Consider the following 18761-nt stretch of genomic DNA (forward strand, 5'->3'; position numbering starts at 1 on the left):
AGTTGCATCGTTTTTGCGTTTAGAGTTTTTGAAATTATAACTTTCATTTTTTTCAATAAAATGACATATTTTTATTTTCTTATTAAATTATTATTAACTTAGATTTCTAAATGTAGTGAAAATGCCATTTATATAAAGATAATATGCAATAATTCTGTTGTGTAATTAATGATTGAGGTACAATTATGTAATTAATAATGTGTTGCCATTATGAAAATTAATTAGATTTTCTTAAACTTTGTTCATATTAATAAATGAGTTATATAATAATTTTATCTAATTGCTAATATGGGCAAAGTAAATGGATTATTATTTTTATAAGGAGTAAAAAGCTATAAATTCTGAGTGAAATAAATTAAATTTGGAACTCTTTGATCTCATTTTAATAATGGTATTCTATCGATATTTTAAAATGCTTATTTTTGTATTAACCTGTTAACAGGATATGACGAAATTTTTCAATGCAAAATGAATTGAATATAATTTAATTACAAAGTTAATATGTTAAAGATAGTAGACAACACATTCAAAATGAAACAGTTTTAGCTATTGTATTTTCAAACAGATTTATTGAATTTTTGTTTTGTTTATTTTAACCAAATTACATTACTGTTCTTTTACATATATTATTGAACTGAGAAAAACTGAATGTTCCTTTAATCGATTACAGTTCTTTATGAAAAAGTCTGAAAGAAAGTTTTGTTTTTTTCTTTTACAGATGCCAGCCTTTATGCCCATTACGTCTTCAGAACTTTCGATCAGAACAAAAATGGAGCCATCACATTTAAAGTAAGATATACACTTCTTATGTTAGATTAAAAGAAAGATTAGTTGGCTGCCGATAAAAGTTCTCATTAGCCCAAAAAATATGCTTTTCTATGAAAAAAGAATTTCCTGCCTCATATTTTCAGGGTCTTTCCAGAAGAATCTGGATATCTACAAAAATATTTTCTGCACATATCCACTTTATTTTACATCCAGTTTTTTAGAAGAATCATTACGTATTTTTTGAAATAAAAAATTTTCTGCTTTAAATTTAGCTTTATTACAGATAATTAAATTTAACAAAAATAGCTTAAGAATTCATGCTCTCATCAGTGTATTATGAAGCAGTTTTTTATATTAATTCTTTTAATTTTAATTTATAATTCATTATATAATTATTATGGAATCGTGATATTAAATTTTTCAAATACACCGCCAGGTGGTGCATCTTGTAGGGAATCAAATTTTAATTCATCTCATTGGTCAACTAACAACTGAAACTTCAAGGGCAGAAAAAAAATGATGTATAGTTATCGATAACTCATAATTGTATTAAACAACAAACTGATGACGTGCTTTGGTAATCAATTTCAAAATTTCATCCTTACAAACACAAAAAAATATGAAATTTAACAAAAAACAATTGAGAATGAAAGCATTTTTCCAAAAACTCCTAGAAGACTTGCAAGATCTTCATCATACTTGCAATTACTATTTGCTATAACTCTTCAATTGCTTAATCTTTTTTATGTTACTTAATTATATGACACTTGCTACTTCATGTGTAGATTCAACATACATTCGATATCTCATTTGAAATATTTATGTATTTCATCTAATATTTCCAATTAATTACAATGTTAATTAGGTTCAAATAAATTAAAAACTTAATTTTTAATTACAAGTTTAAAACTGCGATAATTCGAAGCATTTATGCTGTCCCGGCATGAAGGGAGGTATGGGGCGGGATTTAAGGAGTTAATATTCACGCAAGGCAAAAACTTCCATTTTAAGACATATATATATATGAATTTTCTCTTCTTGTTAATCGGTTTTCAGATTCAAAAAAATTATCGCTGCTCTTAAAGCAATATAAAATAAACTCCTGGAGAAGCTTACCAAAAGCTCTACATAGGAACGGTGCACTAAAATACATTTACTGATAAAATAACTAATAAACACCTATTGAAGAAAATACAGAAAACAAAACAATGCACGTAGAATGCTAAAATATATCAGGAAAGAAAAAAATACTGAAAAGCAGGATATCTTTGCATTCTGGTTTATATATCTATAAAATATCCAGGCACTTGAAGAAAATACAGAAAAATAAACAATGCATGTAAAATGCGAAAAAAATATCAGGGCTAAAGAAATACTGAAAAGCAGGAAAGTAGGATATATTTGTATTCTGGTTTCATATGTCGATAAAATAGCTGCACTAACATTCATGAGGAAAACACTGAAAACTAAACAATGCACGTAGAATGCGTAAAAGTATCAGGGAAGAAGAAGTACTGAAATGCTGGAAAGTAGGATATCTTTGTATTCTAGGTTATATAGCAATAAAATAGTTGTGCTAAATTCATGAAGAAAATACTGAAAACTAAACAATGCACATGGAATGCGAAAAATTATCTGGGAAGAAGAAACACTGAAAAGCAGTAAAGTAGGATATCTTTGTATTCTGGTTTCATATGTCGATAACACTCTCTAAATAAGAAAATACAGAAAATGAAACAATGCAAGGAGAATGAGAAAAAATATCAGGGGAGAAGAAATATTGTAAAGCTGGAAATGAGGATTCTTGTATTCTGATTTCATATGTCGATAAAATAGCCACGCTAACATTCTCGAAGAAAATACAGAAAAATGCAACAATACATATAGAATGCGAAAAGCTATCTGGAGAGAAGAAACGCTGAAAAGTAGGAAAGTAGGATATCTTTATATTCTGGTTTCATATGTCGATAAAATAGTCATGTTAACATTCATGAAGAAATACTGAAAATGAAACAATGCACATAGAACGCGATAGAATATCAGGTGAGAAGAAATACTGAAAAGTTGGAAATAAGATTTTTGTATTCTGGTTTTATATGTCGATACATTATCATGCTGATAGTCTTAGAAAATACAGAAAACTATACATTGCACGGAGAATGCAAAAAAATATCAGGGAAGAAGAAATCCTGAAAAACATTTAAATAGAACATTTTTGTCTTCTATTTCTAAATTAATGATCTGATATATATACAAATATAAATAAAATTAGTAAAGGCAATTTTTAAAAAAATATTTTTATTGGTGTGATAGAAAGGAATACTTTTTTAATTTAATTTTTTTTCTAATTTTTTAATCTTTAGTTTAGAAATTATTGCATTAAAAAGAATCTGCAAAATGATTTTCATTCATTTTCTATACCAGGTAATACCATTCTTATTGATTGAAATTTTAACTAAATAAAGATTAACTGATAATTAAGCCCTAATATACTTAATTAAAATATTATAATATCATGGAAATGGTGCTTTTAATAATTGCGCATAAAATTGAAAGCTCCAGTTATTCAGAAAGTTCTATCCTAAAATTCCATCTTTACAATCAAGAACCATTTCAGTTTAAATGAAAGTGTATGAGTGAATAGGAAATCCTTTTCTATTATTAGTCGAATATCTCGTAGGTAGTAACATATCGTGATTCCTATTATATTTGTCAGGACATGTCTCTCAAATTCATGTTCGGTTCAGCTTATAACGCAATCGACTACTGAATGCTGCCGGATTTCTGAGGATCAATTACGGATTTTGGAGAGATTTAAACTATGCAGAAATTCGACTTCACATTCTGTAAAGATGGTAATCTGCATCAATTTAATTGGGATCCAAAGTGAATTTGAATATTGTCACTGATCTGAGTAATGTTGCGAGAAGCACACGGCCTTAATTTAAACTATTCGCCCTTCCTTTGATAAAGCGAATGACGGTGTTGAATTAACTGCGCATGTATATTTTAAGCAGAGCTTTGTATAGCAAAATCAAATGAATTAATGTAGGTTTGAAGCAACAGTGTCGAAAACAGCTCCATTGCATAGTATTGCAATCATTATATAAACAAAGGTAATTTCAGGTGATTCTTTTTGTTTCAAACATGAAGAATGATATATCTCATGGAATATGGAATTTGGTCTTTTCTCCCCCCCCCATATATGAACAACGAGGGGAGGACAGCAGATACGATCGTATGGTATTATAGTCATTTTCAGAGAAGTTGTAATAAAAATAAGCAGGTTTTCGCTCTCCTGATTTGTACAGAAATGATTTTGGGCTGAATTGCCTCCAATAAAAATGTCGAGTCATAATCATTTCCTGGGCGAGGGCATATAAGCCGCCCCGTATTAGGAGCCATTTGAGCTTATATTTATGTCTGATTATGCTGTCACGGCAGTTTGATCTTCAAATCACCCCGAACGCTTTAGCATGGTGGGAGAAGCTCTAATCTGTTTACTTTTTATATATGAAGTATATAAAGTACTGTAATAGTAAAATAAATTAAACTCGAGATTTTGACGAATCGCCATGTTTCAGGCCATCCTGTGTTGAAAAATAATTTCTTGGGGGGGGGGCGGAAGCAAGAGGGGAAAGGGTATTGTAATCTTTATTTATATATATAATACGACAACTTAAAAATCATTTTAACCAGGCAGACAAAATTTATTATGTTGCCTTCTTTCTACAAAATTTGTGTATTTATTTCAAATTATGAACATAATCTAATTAAAAGAAGAGCATTTGGTTGTCAAAATATAAAGAATATAACTGCATTTTAAAACCTTAAGATTTAGATAGATAAAATTTCGAACACAGTTTTAGCATTTAAATAGTAAATCTGCAATATAATCTGAATCAAATCCATAAAAGAGTGAACTTTATATCGGTGTATGCAATCTAATGCATGTAAATATAACTCAAAACCGCACAATGCGTGATATTATTAAAACTGTATATACTAAAATTCTACTTTTTTTACCAAATTTATTTCAATGTAGAGAAAAAAATATTCCAAAATACAAACGCTGTTTTCATGCAATACAAATCCTAAAATTCTCATGGGCATGAAAATTTAAGTACTAATGGCGTTCACGGCAATCCAGAGTTAATTTTTATACGAAGAGGAGAGGAGACAATTCATTTCTCAAGGAGGATGCAAGAAAATTTCATGGAGACCAATCTACCTGTGTTGTTTCTATTGGCACTTGCAATGGACAAGCTCGCTGATGAAGTCAACGATTTTAAGCCAAGGGAGCGTCTCTTGTTTTTAGTAGCGCCAACTAGGGCCAAGAGTACATCTTAACTACTCACGCATCACATTCGTTTGCACAACCCCTTTTTACAGGGAGGCACATTCGCACATCTCACAGATAGAACAGAAGAACAACCATGCCCGACCCCGGACTCGAACCCAGGACGCCCAGATCACTGGGAAGACGCACTACCCCTATGCCAGGAGGCCGACAATCTACCAGTTTATTAATATAATGATTAAAAGTAGAAAATGGAAGCAAATCATAGAAAAATTAGACTCTGATAAAATTTTGTACACTGTACAAGTAATATTTTGTAAAACGTTAGATTTGGGAAATATATCTCAAGTAAACAATTATTCGTAAAAATTAATTAATTAGTTTATAACGTATGAATATTAAGTCGAGTTTTCATTATTAATCAATAATTTTCCATTTAATTTTAAAAATTTAATTAAAAAAACCCAGAAGAATTTTTATATTTCTTCAGATGTGATAATGATGTCCCTTTTACTTTCGGATTGATTTGATCGATATTTTTGAACTGCCATTGAAGTCAAAATAATTAAGAGCTTCTAATATTCAAACATATAGCGAAATCGGGTTTCGAATCTGGAGGTTTAGAGCCTTAAGATCACGATCTTACCACTAGGTCACAGAGATTTGAAGCGCAATCGAAGAGCGTTTTTCAGATTCTGTCATTAAAGCGTTAGTAGATTTTAAGATATAAGAACATTAAAATTTTTCGAATGATCAAATAGATTTTTCTCCCCCACCCCCAAGTCCCTCTAAAAAGCGTATCATTCTTGTTTATTTGTTTTTTTCCCCCTTTAGTATTGTAGCAGTTGCATTACTCTATCTTCTCTTTTAGATAATAGATGGCGATGCTTGATTAGATCCGCATCCCATAATGCATTCCGATTGTAAATAATGAGATGCTGTTCTATTAAGGTGCGCGCGTTAATGTCTTGTTTTTCGTGTTTTGTGTGAAATGTTCCTGAAAACATGGATTCTCTTGCTTCCAATGCATGGTTTCATGGTTCATAATGATCTTCATTCCACAAAAATATTTCATTAACGAAATATTATTAGTATTTAGTAAATTCAATTAGATCCAAATTAGTTCGATTTGATCAAATTTCGATTTACTTCGTAATCGACAATGGTGATTATTCAAAATCACCAATAGATTTAGTGGTGCTTATGATTTGGTAATTATACATAATCACCATATTAATCACATTTACAGGAACATATATATTTGGGATTTTCCTCAGTGTTTCGATGCGTTTCAAACATAATTTTTAAAATAACATTTTCTCTCGCTTACGATTCATTTCAACATGATATTATTTAACATCTGCTTCCTCTTCAAACCGCACCCGTCATTGATTTACAAGCTGCGCTGTTTCATCCTCCTCTCTTTGTAATATTCACGAACTCGCATCGATGAATAAAAAGTGTTGAAATATTATTGACCATATGCTCTTCAACAGGGGTGGAATAGACTTGAAGTCGCCTGTAAAATTCAATATGCGATACTTCGAGCACCTGGCTTTCATATCTGCAAAGACAGAGCAATTTCAAAAGCCAAATTCCAGAGAATGAACCATTTGACAGTTATTTCAGATTTATGATTTTTATTAACCCTGAACTGGTTCCGGTTAAAATTAAGTATCGGTGTAATACTAGCTACTCAACTATAAGGAATATATACATTTCTTGATAGTAAATATAATTTGGGATCATTTCATGTGATTATTTTAGGAGACATTTTTGCAAAATTTCTTTGTTTATAATAGAAAGATATCTTTGAGGCGTGAGCATGCATAATTTTTCTTATTTGAAACAATCGATCGCAAAAATCACTTGAAGCAAGAATGGATTTTCTATGTACTTTGTAAAATTTTTACTATTTTAGAAATCCATGATTTTTAATCCTTTAATGCGTCTGCCAAATTTATTTATTACCTTTGTAAAAAAGTTTCAGCAGATACTAAAGACGTGTTATATAAAAAAGGGAATGAAATCCGACGACATCTTGTTTTTCAAATGGTACGGACGTCAGATATAAAACTAATAAAAACTTTATTTTCTTAATGTTAAAAAATTCACTAACAGTTTAAAAAATTTTACAGCATGGCTTTTAGGAATCAAAATTAACAATTCATTATAAAATAAATCAAAAATATAAAAGTCATTTTCATCTTTTAGAGGAACTACTATTTTAAATTTTAATTCCATCATTCATAGTAAATGTAAAAGTTACTTAAAAAATGGTTTCCTATCATTACATATAAGAAAAAATGATATCCTACCTTAAAAGTGATGTCGTACCATTTTTAAGGTTATCATGGCCTTATAAAAAAAGTTGATATGTGAACCAATATACTAATCAATTTCCGTGACATTTCGATTGATGAACGAATAGTCCATAACAACTAATATAAAATAAAAGAGATCACCAAATAGAGTATAATTCAATTTCAATGTTTTTATGATATCTTCACGACAAACTACAGTCTTTAGAATAATAAGCAACATTGCAAAAAAAATTGTACACTATTTTTAGATTAATGAGACCGGTAAAAAGATATTCACAGAAAAAAAATCGAAATATGCATTTTTCTAATTAAAAATTAAATCTAAATATAATAGAATGGATATTATATTTAGATTTTTTTTAATACCGAAGGGTCATTATATTTAGAAAACGCATGAAACAAACGATATCAATTTATTTGTCAATTTAGTGCATCTCCTATAAAATAATCTCTTCCAACCCCAGTGCACTTCTGTCAACGTTTTTGTTTAATTATCAAAATAAGGCTTAAAGTTGTTTTTGTGAAATTCCTTTGAATTTGGAATGAGTTTTCTTTCCTCAGATGGACTCAGAAATAGTGTACACGAAGAAGTAATTTCAATCGTGGAAATAAAAACGTCACAAGGTACTATACCATAAATAACGAAATTTTTGGAACCGTATTTGATAATTCTAGTGAAAGATTAATGAATAAAAATTACACTATGTAAAGAGATATTATCTTGGTGAGAAATGCCTGATTCAGTCATTCATAGTCTTATTTTTGACTCCTTTTATTTAGGAACTCGTTCAGTCAACACCGAGTACATCTATGACGGATTTTCGATCTTTTTCACTTATTTTATTCCCTTCAAACACTCTTTTTACTTTCTGACAGACGAAGTATAGAGAAATTATTATAATCGGCAAAAACTCAAACTCGAAACTGGCGAATCACAAGCTTTTATGTTTCTCACAGATCGAAAAATACATTTTTGACATTAAGTCTGTGACAAATACAGTTCCATATTTGTGTGAAACTTAGTAATCTGTCTTTGCTCCAAATTAGTCGATTTCTATTTAATTTTGAACAAAATCCATTCAGAGGAAGTCTGACTGTCCGGTTGGCCGAGAACAAGCGAGCATTATCACTGCAAAAAGAAGAGAATTAGATAAAATTCGGTACAAAGAAATATAGTTTTTAGTGTATAAAACTATTGAATTTTCAATCAAATCCAAAAAGGGGTTGACAGCCTATCGGTCTGTACTTTCAAGAATATGTAAACCCGATAGCTCAAAAACGCAGTGACTAAAATTTGCTATTTTGTAATAAACGTATCAAATGTGATTTTGCGATAGCAAGCAGAACTCGTGTATCATTCGGCAGGAAAAAACGCGTCTGACACTCAAATTCGATATTCAGAAAATATTAACTGCATTCCAGGAATTAACCTCTGAAGCCCTTAGAAGAATATCACAATAGATTCATTAAAAGGCTAAATTTATGTCAACGGTTAATATTTCCTATCTACTGTACGTCAACGTCATGCATGACGTTCTCTGGGATAAGGCTTTTATTAGAGAGTATGCGAGAAAGTTTTGGAGAGACCATTCCCGCTGGTTTTTAAATCAGGAATACTCTTTAAAAGTTTTTTTTTGCAATATTTCGAATATTTGTCATCCAAAAACTGCTTTGTCATTTGGAAAATTCATAAACCAAAAATTCTTATTTCTTTAAAAACAAATTTATTTGCAGACGATAAAATGAAACAAATTCCTAATTGTTGCCAGATGCTTATGGAAGTCTTAAAAATGTTTGATGAAAGTTTGCAGAAGATAACTTCTAAAGATATATTTAAAGTGAAACATTAAAGATACTTTTTGATCACCGCACTTATCTATATATTCTAAAGGCTGTTCAAATGAATAGAAACAGGCATGATCACTACAGAGCATTTTATTGCTAAATTTGTGATGCCAAAGTATATTATGTGTATGCGATTTAAATAACGTCGATTCTATTAATCTTGTAGTATTCACCAAATTAATTATACGTTCCTTACTATCGCATGTCGCCATGTTATTCGACATCGCAGACCCATTCGTTACCGCAGGATTTTGCTCCGCACCAATATCTGTCAGTTAACCGTCAGCGATCACAACTCAGCTCACCATACAAGTTGTATTATGGCAGTGCCATTTTGGCAAATGATAGGATATTGGAATTCAAGTTTGAATGGTCCTCGGCCCTGCTACCAGCAACTTAATAATAACCTTGTTTGATGGTAAATGTATTAAAATTATAAATCCATATTAAACTCTTCTTTGTAATGATAAATGTTCTTCACAGTTTCAAATTACTTTGGTAGATCTTTTATTGAAATTGAATCACATTTAAGAAAACTATTACTTTGTGCGATTAACCTAGCACATCAATCTAGTTTTGCTAAAATTAACTTTTCCCTGATCATCTCTAACATAAATCAATTTTGTAATTGATGTTCAAGTAATTGCTCATATAATCAATTAATACATTATAAAATAGCAGATAAATTGAAAAATAATAATCGGAGTTACGCTCGTTATATTTCAAACGCATTACAATAACGAAAATATTAATTATTGACAAATGCATTAAAAAATTATTACAAAATAAAGCATTCCCTTTTTTCCCGAATAGTTACAAATTTCATAAGCGTTACTTTCGTTATATGATACAGACTTGAGTTGTAGATATACATTTCTTAATTTCTAGCTCATAAATGAGTTGCTACGGGGATTCATTTGTAGCAATAATTATATGATGTATGGTTTTAAATGTTATATAGGAGATATTCCGTTAACTGCTAGTGCGATATGTTGATTTATGTGTAAAATGTGATCTCTACTGAACAATTCACAACATGAACTTTAGTAGACGTTAACCGATGTACATGTCTTACGTTCTTGCTCAAAAAATGAGTTGATTGGTTCTGTATAACCAATCTGTTAGGTTATACAGAATAACTGTTGTATAAAAAATATTTTTTGGCATACTACTAAATAATCAATAAGAAAATACAGATGCTTATATGTTATTTATGTGTCAATAATAAATCCTTTTTATAAAAGGATTTGTTTATAAAAAATTTACATGTGATTTAAAATTTTGTTTGTATAATATTATCTTTATTACTTAGTTGTCAAAGTGTAAAAGATTAGAAAATAGGCAATCAAGATTCAAAATGAAAACTTTGTTGAATTTTTGATTGTTAATACTTTACAAGAGATTCAATACCTGGATTGAAAGTTCAGCCTCAAACTACTTTCTACATTAAGTAACTCTGCTTATATTACGAGAATACTCAAACTGAGGTAACGCGTTCACATTGGTAAGGAACCCCATTAAATGTCTGCATTATGTTACTAAACATTTATTCCAAACAGGATCAAATACATTTTTAAAAAATCGAATTTAGGGTATGTTTACATGATAATTCAATCAATAGTGTCTTCTTCATTTGATGGTATTTTCCCCTTCTTTTGTAGTTTAATTCAAATGTATTTCTGATCTGCTGATTTCCAATTTCATTTAAAAAAGAGAAAGCTGGGACAGAAATAAATATGAAAACGCCCTACACTGTTTATTAATATGATATCTACTGCCCATAAGTCGGAAAATGATGCACTACATCATGACTTCTACATAGGCTTCAACTTTTTTTTCATTTGCCCACATAGCTCCTATCATTGAAATGGCGAAACAAATGGAGAATTATCTATAGCCTGGTTAATTTTAAAATGCTTAGTAATTGTAATAAACAAAGATAATTAAAGCATAGAAGACCTTCTTCCCATTAGTTATTTTGAAACACACAATCCATGAATTAAACTTCTTCTTCCTGTAAGAGAAATCGTCAAGTGGTTGTAGAATGGGGTATCTACTAAGTTCTATAAGAGATAATAATGCTTTATTCCCAGAAGAAAAGAAGATCAATAGTGCCTATAGATACTGATAACATGCTGAAAGATTGCAAATCATCAGTACAGAAGTCTAAGTAAATCAAAGTCCTCAATGTGCAGTCAACTTCTCAAAGAGAACTCCAGATTTCTTGTTACCTCTTCCGTTTCTATAGTATCTGAACAGTGTATGGAACCTTCAAAATTAACCTTCAATGATCAACATCTAGTAAAAATATTTTCATAATTCTTGTATTTTCCAGAACCTTCAGTTTTATCGCCTTATTTGAAAATGGTTGTCAAGATCGTGGACTAATGCATGGGATCCATTCAGTGTTCATTAAGAAAACCTGTAAATCTCACTTTTCATCGATGATGCTCTCATGGCTGGAAAGCAGTATTGCAGATCCATAACTCTTGCTTTTACTGTTTCACATGAGAATGAAATAGGGCCTTTTTAGTATTGGGAAATTCTAATTTATATTATTAAAAGAAATTTAGTGTTATTTTAAAATTATTTAGCATTTGTGCTACGAATTATTATTAAAAATGTAAAGACATAAAAATAAATCTAGTACATTTAATACTAAACAGAAACATAAAATAATTACTAAGATAATCATTTTAAAATGGAAGACAACTCTTAAATTTTCCCTTTTCCGATCAGATTTATCTTTGTCTGCTTCTAGCAAATCTTTTAATTTTAATCTTTTTACATGCTCATTTTTCATGCAACTGCATAGAAGTAAACAAAATTCGACAGATTCGGAAATTCACAAACTTTAGCGAAAGAAAGAATTCAAAACTCGAATTGTTTCCCTCCCCCCAGTTCATTTATCATTGCGAGTTTTAAAATTCAACCAGATAATTCGAGACATGCAGAAATAAATAACTTGGCATTGTATTATTGATTGCTATCTCAGAAAAATCGAATACGATGCATATACTATTTTCGGAAACGCGAATAAAATTGAAGGATTTGCTGCGAAATAGGAAAGAAAATGATTTTCCTTCTCAATTAACTGTAACCTCGAAAACTTTCTTTATAAATGAACTTAGTTAGAAATCATTTCATGAAGAGATTGATTTATTTTACAAACTGTGTTGGAACTTGTACGCGTTCTTCATAAATGACACTGCTTTTGATTTTTCTTTTTAAAATGCACGAAATCAATAACAGAAGTCGAATTATCTGACTTGTTTCGCAATTTTGGTTTCTATGTAAAAAAAAAACCCTAAAGAATCAAGAAATGATTTCTAGGATACTAATTTATTGGTTTATTGGTTTAATGATTTACTGATTTTAGAAACTGAAAGCTAATTTATTTCGAATATTGAAATCTTATCTTTTCATATTATTTTATTTGAATTCTAGCCACCTTTGACGACCAGCTGATTTACTGGGATTAAAAAAAATCACTAAAATTTCTATTTGAGTATTTTATGTAACTTGATCGTAACGTTTCCTTTAGCAAATTATTTTTAAGCTTCAAATTAAGATAGTCATGTAACTCTTAGAAACTTTATACCGTTTTCTTCATTGTATTGAGCATTTCTCTAATTTTCTGTCATTTCTCCTAAAATCTGAAATTGAAGTATTCGAACTTCAACTAATGTTGAACACATCAATAAAAAACAAGTACGTTTCTTAAAAATAAAGTACCGAAAATAAAATCGTTCGCATTCAATTCTTATGTCCGTTAGGAATCATTTTTATAATTTATGCAATATATCAAATAATTATTCAATAAGACATTTTCATATTCATTATAAAACTCATTTTCAGTTTTAACTTTAAAAAGGAAAAAGGGTTTAAAAACATAAATATTATTTTATTCTGTTTCAGTCAATAACTATAGTTCTGAAAAAAATTATGAAGTCTACATGTTACTCAGTGATTCAGTCCTATTATCCTATTCAATAAAATATTCTGGACCCCAACTTTTAAATAAAGAAAGAAACTTTCAACTTCTACAATCGAATCTGGCCGATTTAGAAAGATTTGAATATCATTTTTCAGGACACTCGCCGTTTAATTGTTTTAGGCCAATCAGCCGTTTAAAAACTCCGATTGGTGATTGACGTATTTATTTCAGGATGGCGAATAACGTGATCTAAAATTGCACAATTTTACAGCATAGTGATAAAATTACTAGATTATAAAATTGTGCAATTAGATTTCACAAAATTGTGGAATTAATTAGGATTTTTATAATTCAATTAATTGTCCCACCAAAATTGATTTTTTTTTAATTTAAATTATTACTACTTCAAGATTGCCTTTACTAAATATGGCACATATATCCAAGGGACTATATAAAAATTTAAAAATCCGTGATTCATTGCAGCATTTATTTACCCAAATCACATAAAATATTATACTTTATTTTATTTCAATCCTTTTTCCTATTCACTGTAAACATTTATAAATAACGTTTTAGAAATTAGCTTTCGGGCCTCCATTAAAGTGGATATCTTATATACAAGGTGATCAAGAAATAACAGAAGGTATTCGGAGCCCTGTAGCGTGTTATGTACTGGACGAAATATAACAAAATTTGGCCACCATACACATTAAAATATGCAGTTTTGATTTATCAAGAGAAAAAAAATAGTACCAAAAATTTTTACCAAAGAATTTTTGGAAAATGACTTGAATTCCCATAACCCTTCCTTTTATCCTCGATATCGTGTCACAAAATACCCGCATATGAGAATGACATAATGAAGTTTTCAATCGCAGAGCCAGAATTTTCACTATTGGCGTTTTTTGGTAATAATTTTTTTGACAAGTCGAAACCGCATACTTTAATATGCATGATGGCCAAATTTTGTTATGTTTCGTCCAATACATAACACGCTATAGGGCTCCGAACACCTCCTGTTATTTCTTGATCACCTTGTATATTAAATCATGCTTGTTTTAAATAAAACAGATTTATTTAATAATATAAATATTTTTAAATGTTACAAAAAATTCTCTTGAATTTATTTTGTTTTTTAGAAACTATCTTGTTCCATGTTCATTTTATTTCATATAGACATATATTTAAAATTATGTCTATATGACATTATATCCATATATCTTACATAGCGAAAACTGCTTAAACTGCTTTTTTCCAGCAAATTGTAACACTAATAAAAGTTTTTTTTTTTACGCAACCTGCTTTTGATGGTAAAATATTAATTTTATTTTAAATTGTTGGAAACAAGTACAAAATATTAAAAAAAATGATTAAAAAAATCGGAAAAAAATTTGCATTGTGAAATAATAAAAAGCATTAGAAAGATTTTTTTTAACTTGATTTAAAAATCAATTCTGTCTGCAATATTTTCGGATGCTAATGCAGAAAAATGTCCAAATTTCGCCTAATTTTTGATCATTTAAAATTTTAATTAAAAGCTTTAAAATAATTGCCACGAGACGCCTATTTTCATATTCCAAAGTACATATATGCCAAGTATGGTAGTTCTAGCTAAACGGTCTAGTGTGTAGGGAGCCAAGACAGGCAAATGTATCTTTATTGTAAGTCGAAAAATATGGCATTTCATTTTCATGTAAGCAATTGGGGTTTTCCCAGGAACATATATTTTTTCATTGTGGTAAATATTATATTTAAACTCAGCTTGCAAGATACCAGTAATTAAAACATTCCAATCAGAGAATCACAAAGATAAAAATCTAATTTATGCACGGAAGACACAAGGTATATTCCTTTTTTTGTTGACTTTCAAGAAAAATAACTCCCTTTTGTTGCAGTAAACGAAACTTTTATGATGAATTTTGTGATTTCGTTGAGAAAAACGCAATTTTTAGGAAATTTAAAAATTTCTATTAGGTTCTATTTCTATTAGGACTCGAGATCTACCTTTCCTTCTAGAAAATTCCATATCGTTTCAAGAAACTATAAATGGCGAAGCATTCACACATTGATTGATTCGCTGTCTTTGAAGTATTTATGGTGTTGCGAATAGTTCCCCGAGATCTATTGTGTTGCTTTTATTATTTAAGTAGGAATTTACTGTTTTCTTGCATTGTGAGTGTTTACAAGGGCTGCTTTTTGTATACACATTAGCTGTGTGCTGCTGATTTTTTTTAGTGCAAGGAAGCGTCATTTGCTATTATTCAAATTATATTAAATGCAAAGAGCAGTCATTGGACTATTTCCATAACAATACGTATGAAACTTATATCATTTGCGATACTTAGAATGTAGAGATTTGATATATACCTCATTTATAATTCCTAAGATCCAAGCGTTACACATTAGAATGTATATTAATATGCGCTAAATTACATGTTTGTCTGAAATACTCTCCGAATAATTAGAAATGTGTTCTCAAGCAGTTTATGTATTCCTTACGCAAATTAGATTAATTTATCAAGATTTAAATCACTTATATTTCAGTAAATAGATCTGATTTGCAATTTGTAAATGCCTTTGTTTGATTTGCGATACAGTTAATAATAGGATTGTTTGATTAAAATGATGAAAGGAGAAGACAATTTATAAACATTTTCTGTAGTTTTAATTCACGATGAATATTAATTTCTAGAAATGCCACTAATTGTTCACATTCGCATGAGAATTTTAATAATTTATATGATGCTACTCGAAATTCAATATCTAATTGTAATTGAAACATGTGCAGTAATATTGATATCAGGTATTATAGTTTTGTGAAAAGTAAGTAGAAGCTTTATTGTCATCATTAAAAAGTATATTTATAACTTCAATGAGAAAATAACAGCATTGATGTTAGATTTACGGGGAATGAACAATCTATACGACACATTATGTGTAAAGCTTTGTGAGCTCAAGTTCAATATAAACAAAATGTGTTTGCAGTTATGAAAAAATAAAACATTCATATAATAAAAGCAACATTTCTTTATCTTTCTTGAGCTGCGGCGGGATATAAATTTAAAACTCACATTTATAATTAAAATGACTCTTCGGAGGGTCACCTGAGCTATGGAGATGAGAAATTTCCAGTATAAGGGTTGATTCTCATCACTCTGGTGAGCATAATAATGGTGTGGTGTCAAATTACCTCCATCGATTCCGGGACGTACCTGTCATCAGAGAGGTTGTATTATGATCAGTGATTGACTCAACATATGGAATTTGTGTCATTACTATCACTGCTTTCAGATTATTAAGTAAACAATAAAAACCTTCAGACAGGAGTAGGTGAAGTTTTTTTTTTTTTTTTTTTTTTTTTTTTTACGTAATATAGACAAAGTATAGTAACCGTCGAAAAATTCAAACTAGAGATTTTGACAAATCTCCCCATTTTAGATCTCCACGAGTTCGAAAAACACACTTTTGGCGAATTTTTGGCGAAAAACACATTTTTGGTCTGTGACAAAAATAATTCAAAAACGCATTGAGCTAGACGAATGAAATTTAGCATACCATCTTTACACCATATTTGTAGATTTCTATCAAATTTTGAGCACAATCCATTAAGAGAAAGACTGTCTGTCCAGCTGTTCGAATATAAGCTAAAACGAAGAGAGCTAGATAGATAAAATTAGAATAAACCTTAATAGTGTAGACATCCAGTTTTGAGCCAATTCCTACAAAGTGTTGAAAATTTGTCGGCCTATACTTTTAAAAACATATAAACGCGATAATACAAAAACGGAATTATTTAAATATATCAAATTAGGTATGGATTTTGTGACAACAAGTATAGTTTCGTGTCATTTTTTTCCCCAATCGGTTGAAAAGGAACTCGTGTAAACACAAATTCGAATACCGAACACTCTTAATCGCATGCGAGGGATTAATCAGCAAGGAAATCGTTAAGAATGACATGATAGATGCAATGAAAATACTCAACTGACCCCTTAAGTTGCTAGTTCATAACTATTTTAAACCGGTGCTATGCAAAGCGTTCTCGGGATAGCACATTTATTAGAGAGTACGAGAAAAAGATTTGGAAAGACCACTCCCTCTAGTTTGTGTTTATAATTAAATACCATCTTACCATTAGGAGAAAAATATAAAAAAAATTAATACATGTAAAATTAATACATACACGATATAACATGTTAATACATGTTAAATAACAGGAATAAGACTATTACTTGAAGACGCACTGTAATGCTTGTGCAAATATTTTTTCTTAAAAGTTTCACAATCTTTAATTAAATAAATTAATTTATTCGATTGTAGAATCTAAAGCAAAAAATATGATAAGAATGCCTAGCCAAAAAATTTGCCAAGCACCTAGAATTAAAAAAAGAATTCTCTTATAAACAAGAAAGCTTTACGAAATGAGGTGTAGTTGTACTGTAGAATGTAGGATACTTTATTCTAAATCTATTGACCAGTGAAAATACTGTATTCTTTAATTGACAAGTCTTCTGCTTACAATGCCGTTATAATTACATTATAAAAATTATAAAATTCTAAAAAAAAAAAAAAAAATGGGGAGAAAAAACCGGAACATGTGATTGTTTTGATAATATTTTACCTTTCATCAAGATTTGAAATGACTTGGTAGAAAATATTCAGCTGAGCTGTTGCAAGATTATTTATCTGAGCTAGGGAATCTTCATATTGTTGAATCAAAGTTGTTGGAATGACAGAGTTCCCCAATCAGAAAATATGAGCTTATAAATGAGGATTATCATCAGCTTGTGAATACAAATGAAATGGTAACCCAGCATAACATTATCATTTATATCACCAGTTTTCAAAATAGAAAATAGATCCACCTTTTATATACAATTCACCGGCTGACATCACTCCATAAAGATCTGACATCCTGGAAAATTTGAAAACAAATTTCCGCCTTAAGGCAAGGTTAACGCGTATGACCGAAGATATGGAAAAAATATTTCAAGGGAAAATATCATTGTAAAATTAGTTCTAGTTCTAATATAAGTAAAAAGTTGAATAAATGGGTTGGTCTCCAAGTAGTGACTAGCTATGCAGAGATATGCCGTATTTCCGAGTCAGCCATCATTTACTTATTGATCCAAGCTTAAATTAAGTACATAAGTTAACCGAAATTAACTGTGGAAACTAAACCTCCGGTTAATAAAGTAATTAACTCACCGATGTAGGCTCCAATCACAAGTAAAAATTTAATGTTATGTGTGACGCAAATCCCATTCCAGCAATTAAGTGTCTCATTGCAAAGAGAAAGGACACTTTTTGTTCTTAGAATGTATGCAATATATTTGCATTCGTTCTTTCTTTTTTCAAATTATCGTTATGAAACAAACAAAAAACAAAACTCACTGAAGCTTTTTGTAAGTACATATTTTATAAAAAAAAATTGTATTTATTAAAGTACTAAAATTATTTCTATGTTTTTTTTTAAAATTCTGAAGTGAGATAGTTAAGGCAGATACTTCATTTTCTCATTTTTTGTGCTTGAATCGGATAAAATTACTATTCAATCAAGTAATTATTTATAATTTTTAACTATAAA

General features: G+C 29.7%; 1 protein-coding gene across 1 annotated transcript in view; it reads left to right on the plus strand.

Moving 5' to 3' along the window:
• LOC129961646 (Kv channel-interacting protein 4-like) overlaps positions 1-18761 on the plus strand; it is a 287185-nt gene that overhangs the window by 137830 nt on the left and 130594 nt on the right. Inside the window, exon 3 of the mRNA XM_056075172.1 lies at positions 719-789. Within this exon, the coding sequence (XP_055931147.1) occupies positions 719-789 (71 nt within the window). The remainder of the gene's footprint in view (positions 1-718; positions 790-18761) is intronic.

This window comes from Argiope bruennichi, chromosome 2 (genome assembly GCF_947563725.1).
Source record: "Argiope bruennichi chromosome 2, qqArgBrue1.1, whole genome shotgun sequence".
NCBI lineage: Eukaryota > Metazoa > Arthropoda > Arachnida > Araneae > Araneidae > Argiope > Argiope bruennichi.